This window comes from Oncorhynchus masou, chromosome 28, assembly GCF_036934945.1.
Source record: "Oncorhynchus masou masou isolate Uvic2021 chromosome 28, UVic_Omas_1.1, whole genome shotgun sequence".
Taxonomy (NCBI): Eukaryota; Metazoa; Chordata; class Actinopteri; order Salmoniformes; family Salmonidae; genus Oncorhynchus; species Oncorhynchus masou.
In genome coordinates this window covers 45,727,546-45,735,389 of record NC_088239.1, presented here as the reverse complement: position 1 = coordinate 45,735,389, position 7,844 = coordinate 45,727,546, and the positions used below count along the sequence as shown (strand labels likewise).

The window sequence follows — 7,844 nt, the reverse complement described above, 5'->3', positions numbered from 1 at the left end:
CTTTGAAATCCCTCAATATGACTTTGTGCCAGCCGAGCGACGAGATGTGCAGAGGCAATGTTTAACTCCCTGCAGGCAAGAAAAGTTTATTTTCCATTTCCACTGTGTTTGTGTTTGTGTGTGTGTGCTCAAATCTTGCATGAAATCCCATTTTCTTCTGCAAACTATTCTCCATTGTTGGCAATACAGGGTCCTCATCTTTCAGTTTAATGAGAAAAATCTTTGTGCAGAATTACAGGTTAGTGATGTATTTAATCAAAGCACTAGTGAGGAAATAATAAAAGACATCTAGCTTGCTCGTCATCATTTTATAGACATTTGGTAAACAATACTTTGTATAGCTGTCTAAGTGGATCACATTGGCGGTACAGTGGAAGGACCATATTTGTTGTCATCTGATAAGAAAGTGAGACATCATTTCTCTATTCTTTAACAGCTTTGGCTAATGACTCATAATAGCATCCATCTTCAGCACGTACAAGGGCAGACATGGATTTCATGCACTTTTGTTGATGCCTCGGGTAAGAATTTGTCAGTGAAGCCTATTAGCTGCATTGCATTGGATTGCGTTGCGTTGGCTAACTTTGACCCTGGCATCGCTTTGAAGTGTCTCGAAACAGACATCGTGTTCATCCATTTGAACCCATCACTCCTGCTTCTCAGCCACTGTAACGCTACACTCTGACATCTGTCTTTAGACTCACACCGACAAAGCAGAGCCGAATTGATGTGAGAGGGGAGCTGCTTTTGTGAATCACCCTTATCTGTTCTGCAGCACTGACAAAATGTGTTACCTTTACCGTTTCCCAGTCCAACCTGGCTGTGTATTTGTATGTATTCCGAGCCATTCTTCCTCTCTTTCCCTTTTGTTCCTTCCTCCCAGGCGGACCTTGGATCTTCTTCTCTGTTCTGTAATCCCTGCTCTGTCATCAGGATTACAGCTCACTGCTGTACAGGATTAATGACTGACAACTCTACACTCCTCACACAGAGCCAAGGAAGGGAGATGGGGAAAGGCCTCTGGATGTGTGGGTGAGAAACAACTGTGTTGCTCTGGGGGGAGATCATGTAATATCATCTGGGAGAAGCATTATACATTTGGGGGGTGTATGTTGGAGGGGTTGTGTGTGTGTGTGGGAGGGGGATTGTGCGTGTTTGTGTGTTTATATTTTTTTTAGGACTGTGATACTTTCACAGCAAAAGCACTTCCACTTATATACCTCATTGGAGCACAACAGGATACAGGGTTCAGTTGGCGAGCCTCGGGCCTCTACTGAACTGAATTAGGCTGTGTGATGCAATGTCCCAGAATGTCTGTGTGTGTGTGTGTGTGTGTGTGTGTGTGTGTGTGTGTGTGTGTGTGTGTGTGTGTGTGTGTGTGTGTGTGTGTGTGTGTGTGTGTGTGTGTGTGTGTGTGTGTGCATGCGAGAGAGACTTTGTCACTCTCTGTGTGTGTGTGAGGATCCATGTCCAGGTGCTCACCAGCAAGAACTTGGCATTGCTTTCTCTCCAAATGTTCAACCAAGTGTCCTATCTATCAACACACGAGGGCATGTTGCTTGAAACCTGTTCAGAGTGGCAGCCTGAAACAGTTAGGCTGTTTGGTTGTGTCTGTGAATCCTTGAAAAATCAATTCTGTCTCTGCAACATCTGCCACACTACATCTGTTCCCAAACGAAACACTCCGTTCTCCTTCCTGTCTTGTCTGTATTGGGAAACTGCAAGAAATAGTAAGGCTAGGTAGCTGAGTGGTTAGAGCATTGGGCCAGTGACTGAAAGGTTGCTGGATCAAATCCCTGAGCTGACAAGGTACAAATCTGTCATTCTGTCTCTGAGCAAAGCAGTTAAACCACTGTTTCCCGGGTGCTGTGGATGTTGATTAAGGCAGCCCCCCTCCACCTCTTTGATTCAGAGGGGTTGGGTTAAATGCAGAAGACACATTTCAGTTGAAGGCATTCAGTTGGACAACTGACTATGTATCCCCCTTTCCCAATCATTTGCATACAATTTTGAAGAAAACAAAGTGATCGTTGTTGTCAAACGTTTGTGCAGACTTTTGACACAATATACTGTATATACAGTGGGGTAAAAAAGTATTTAGTCAGCCACCAATTATTCAAGTTCTCCCATTTAAAAAGATGGGAGAGGCCTGTAATTTTCATCATAGGTACACTTCAACTATGACAGACAAAATGAGAAAAGAAAATCCAGAAAATCACATTGTAGGATTTTTAATGAATTTATTTGCAAATTATGGTGGTAAATAAGTATTTGGTCACCTACAAACAAGCAAGATTTCTGGCTCTCACAGACCTGTAAACTTATTCTTTAAGAGGCTCCTCTGTCCTCCACTCGTTACCTGTATTAATGGCACCTGTTTGAACTTGTTATCAGTATAAAAGACACCTCTCCACAACCTCAAACAGTCACACTCCAAACTCCACTATGGCCAAGACCAAAGAGCTGTCAAGGGACACCAGAAACAAAATTGTAGACCTGCACCAGGCTGGGAAGACTGAATCTGCAATAGGTAAGCAGCTTGGTTTGAAGAAATCAACTGTGGGAGCAATTATTAGGAAATGGAAGACATACAAGACCACTGATAATCTCCCTCTATTTGGGGCTCCACGCAAGATCAAAATGATCACAAGAACGGTGAGCAAAAATCCCAGAACCACATGGGGGGACCTAGTGAATGACCTGCAGAGAGCTGGGACCAAAGTAACAAAGCCTACCATCAGTAACACACTACGCCGCCAGGGACTCAAATCCTGCAGTGCCAGACGTGTCCCCCTGCTTAAGCCAGTACATGTTCAGGCCCGTCTGAAGTTTGCTAGAGAGCATTTGGATGATCCAGAAGAAAATTGGGAGAATGTCATAAGGTCAGATGAAACCAAAATATAACTTTTTGGTAAAAACTCAACTCGTCGTGTTTGGAGGACTAAGAATGCTGAGTTGCATCCAAAGAACACCATACCTACTGTGATGCATGGGGGTGGAAACAGCTTTGGGGCTGTTTTTCTGCAAAGGGACCAGGACGACTGATCCGTGTAAAGGAAAGAATGAATGGGGCCATGTATCGTGAGATTTTGAGTGAAAACCTCCTTCCATCAGCAAGAGCATTGAAGATGAAACGTGGCTGGGTCTTTCAGCATGACAATGATCCCAAACACACTGCCCGGGCAACGAAGGAGTGGCTTCGTAAGAAGCATTTCAAGGTCCTGGAGTGACCGAGCCAGTCTCCAGATCTCAACCTCATAGAAAATCATTGGAGGGAGTTGAAAGTGCGTGTTGCCCAGCAACAGCCCCAAAACATCACTGCTCTAGAAGAAATCTGCATGGAGGAATGGGCCAAAATACCAGCAACAGTGTGTGAAAACCTTGTGAAGACTTACAGGAAACGTTTGACCTCTGTCATTGCCAACAAAGGGTATATAACAAAGTATTGAGATAAACTTTTGTTATTGACCAAATACTTATTTTCCACCATAATTTGCAAATAAATTCATTAAAAATCCTACAATGTGATCTTTTCTCATTTTGTCTGTCATAGTTAAAGTGTACATATGATGAAAATTACAGGCCTCTCTCATCTTTTTAAGTGGGAGAACTTGCACAATTGGTGGCTGACTAAATACTTTTTTGCCCCACTGTATATACAATATATATATATATTGTAAATGTCACGATGAGAAGACCATCACTAACGAGGAATCTGCTGTGTTTTTGGTCGTTTGCAGTCGTCAAGCAGCTGTGGCTTAATTTTGTGAGACGAGCCCCGGAGCGTACAGGACAAGTGGGTCTGCAAAGCCATCTGGGGGACCATGATGCACTGCTTCTGCATCTTCTTGTGTTGGGTTGCATAATGTTTCGGGTCCTGCATAGCTTGAGGTCAACAGGCGTTTCATCCCAATCGATGTATTGGCATGCAGAACAGTTGTTCGTTGAAACACCATTGTGTCACGACCACAGTCTTACTAAAGTTGAAGTGATTATTCACTCATAATATATGCCACCCAGCGCATACTTTTCCATTGCGACCTACAATAAAATAAGTACTAGTGCTATAGGTGCTATATACTTGTGTTCATCCTGTTAAAAGTCAATGAGAGCATAAAGGACATAAAGCAAACAAATTGTGGTAAAATAGTTTATAGACCAGTAATCCATATCTGAAATATAGCAATTCAAGCAGTAGATCACTCTCACTTTTATGTACACTTTAATCTTTTTTTTTACCCTCACTTTTTCTTGTGGTGCATTTCTCAGCATGACCTTGTGTGTGTAGTTTTTGAATGATCAATTCTATTAAAAGTTTGAAATAAGGGTCATCATAATAATTGATTGGCTGAAACATCTCTGGATATAAAAGCTGGTGTTCTGACCCTCATTTGTCCATTAGTGATGAGGATGAATCCTTCCTCTCTTCTCTCTGTACACTCATTCTTTTCCTCTCGTTTTGACTCCCTAGCCTTTTATACTTAGTCACTTCCCTATCCTTTCTTTTCTCCTTTTTCCTTTTCATCTTCTACACTTTCATTTCTATAATTGCCCCTACCAGGTAGGTCAAGTTTTTCAGAAGACTTCAGCACATTTTACAGTGCATCCCTCCCCGCACGAACAACTGATGTCAGGTGCTGAAGAGGCATTTCGGCGCTACGACAACACATGCATGTTCCACTCTCCACTCTATACAGTTCAAACACGTCAGGATCAAAACAGATTCCATTCATCACCACACTAGGGTTCTTCCAGGTCCTTTAACTGCCATCATACCTCTTTAATATCTCTTTTATACCTCACTTTTTTTCATTTGTTTTTCATTTTCCCTCTTGTTTGCTTGCTTCTTCTAACACTTGTTTTGAGCGTCCGTTTTTATCTTTCTCTCTCCTTCCATATCTGGGCCCCACACTCCACACACTACCACTCAGTCCTCCGCAGTCTTTAGAAGGAGTGTCCTAATTCATCGTGTCCTTCCCTACTCTTCCCCTTTTTAAAATTCACAAGAACCAAAAGCACTTCTTCCGGCTCTTCTTGCCGCTGTGAGGGGGGCGTGCCGGTGTCACCGGCAGGGGTGAGTCCTGGCGGTGTGGCGTGGTGGGCTGGGGGGTCACAGCGGCTAGGGGGGAGCCCTCTGGAGGGTCTCCTACCCGCCACGTGCGGGTTACTGCCCCCTCCTGCAGCCGGAAGTCATGCTCCACACTGCAGAGAAGAGACAGAATGATTAAATCACAAATACCTGCCTCTCACTATCATGTCAACCTGAACTGTACTGTACTGGCTTGGATATTTTCTTTTCACATTGGGTGCGTTCATAAATTCACTCTTGCAATCTACTCTGATATTACAGAGCTCTGGTTTGAGAGTCCCAGAGCTCAGAATAATTGATGCATGTACAAACAACCTACACCTGGTTGTTATGACAGGTTTCAGTAAACATAAAAAACTAAATTCAATTCTTGCCAGTAAAACAGTTAAAGTCACTGGCCCTCTAGATAACATGAAAACAGTCGAACCAGCTCTGCTAAGGTAAGTCAAATGTTCAGAGTAAAGTCTTCTCACATTTACTGTATGTCTGGATGTAGCTACCAAGCTAGCCAGCTTTAGCCAGTTAGCGTCGGTGCTTGACTGCCATTGTGAGATCAGAATGCTAGGATCAACCCTACTCTTCACCCAGAGCGTCCAGTGTGTGGTCTGACCGCTCTCAGAGTGAAAAGCTCTGAATTTATGAACAGACAATCTGACAATGCTCTGAGTCTATGAACAGTCCAGAGCGCACTCTGGAGGCAATTTACGAACACACCCATTGTCCTTTCCTGCTTTGGTTCCAACAACTATGGTGGATGAGTAAGTAAGTCAGCACAGTACAGCCTGGCTTGGCTTGGTTCAGCTTGGCTCCATAGTGTAAATAAACCAAAAGAGGGGTAGAAAAATTAAGAAAAAAAGGAAGAAAAATAAAAGGCAGCAAAGATGCTGATTCGGTGGTGACTGTATAGCTTTAGGGCCTAGTATGTAGGAGTAGAGTCAGGTTTAAACTCTGACGCACCCCCTCCACAGTCTATAAGCTATTCAGGTGAGGCATTAATAAATAAACACATCGTAGATAAAGAAAAGCCTATAAGGATCATATTTACCTGCAGCTACACATTCAGTAAACTGAATTGTGCCTCCCCCTGCAAGCATATTTTATATTTTTTTACTTTGCTGCTTGCTGTTCTTTCTGATTATGCAGTGAGTGTCCTAGTTAGGTGGAGTTTCTCATCACAGCATCACTCCTCCCTCTTTCAGTGCGAGGAGAGAGAGAGAGAGAGCGAATGAGTGGGATAGAGAGATGCAGAGGGCGAGACACAACAGCAGGACCCTGAGCTTCAGCAGCAGAACAATGAGATGTATCAGGAGCTTCATATTCTTCTCAATTCATACTAGACATCCGGCTTAGCCTCCCACACACACACACACACACACACACACACACACACACACACACACACACACACACACACACACACACACACACACACACACACACACACACACACACACACACACACACACACACACACACACACACACACACACACACATATATAGTCGCTCGCTCACCAGCCACTTCAGTTATTCAAAAGCACAAGAACACTCAGGAATTTAGGCACTCAGACAGACACAGGCAGGTAGAGTAATGGACAAAAGGCAAGCAACAGTACAGACAGAGTATCTCAAAGAGGATTTCATCCATCCCCACTGTATACTACTGTAGAAGAAGGTATACTACTGTACAGAAGGTGGGGAAAAGTCACTTCAAAACCAAACCTCTTTTCGCTCTAGAATGTAAAGAGTCTATCCATGGAAACATAGGGGACTGCTGTGTGACTGACTGCTCAAAGCTTCAGATAAAAACACAGACCAACTCTAGCAGTGCTTAAATATTGGCGAGACAGCCTCAAACACTAGCTGAGTAGCCTGCCCCATCCCAACACACACACACACACACACACACACACACACACACACACACACACACACACACACACACACACACACACACACACACACACACACACACATGCCCCTCTGTACGTGCCACCACTATCCCAAGACAGCACCCCACCAGAGTTCCCCAGTGAGATGTCCTATGTTCCTGCTGTGTAAATGAAAAGCCCCAGTCTGTGGCCCCAGCGTGATCAACGCTCGACAGGCACTGGAGGGAGCTGTCCGCCCTCAACCTTAATTATCTCAGCTAGCATCGAGCATCAAGAAGCCTACTTAGTGACTACTGTGCTGTGGCACCAAACACAACACAACACACACACACACCGTGCATGCAAGCACACACACACACTCCTACCCCTTTGCTGTGCTACTGATGTGCTCTCCTAAAATATGTTTTAAACCTCAAGCTACAGACTGGGCTCAATTTGACACAAGAGGCATCTTAGCCCAAATGTGGTTTATTCAATTCTTATTTTTTTTTCATGACTGTCAATCAACTTGTTCTTAACAAATCTAAATTATTGTTTTGTGTGGACTTAGTTTAGTGAGTCCTTTTGGGTAATTTTGACCGCAGCCAAAAACACCTACTTCGGCCTATAGAAATTTGATAGATTCCAAAAAATATGATAGTAATTTATGTTTTTTTATGGAATCCATATCCATATACAGCCAAAGGGTGGAGTGGGACTAGCAAATCACGCTCAAGTTTGAATTTTTTGGCCTTATTTCTTGTTTTCTTTTCACAATAAAACATATTTTGCATCTCCAAAGTGGTAGGCATGTTGTGTAAATCAAATGATACAACAAATCAATTTTAATTCCAGGTTGTATGGTAACAAAATAGAAAAAATGCC

At 43.3% G+C, this 7,844-nt stretch overlaps 1 protein-coding gene across 1 annotated transcript in view; it reads right to left on the bottom strand.

The window, feature by feature from the left end:
* Positions 1-4,136: 4,136 nt before the first annotated feature.
* LOC135516993 (mucin-2-like) overlaps positions 4,137-7,844 on the bottom strand; it is a 47,066-nt gene continuing 43,358 nt past the window's right edge. The window contains exon 5 of the mRNA XM_064941038.1: positions 4,137-5,202. Coding sequence (XP_064797110.1) covers positions 5,001-5,202 — 202 coding nt within the window. The 3' untranslated portion in view covers positions 4,137-5,000. The remainder of the gene's footprint in view (positions 5,203-7,844) is intronic.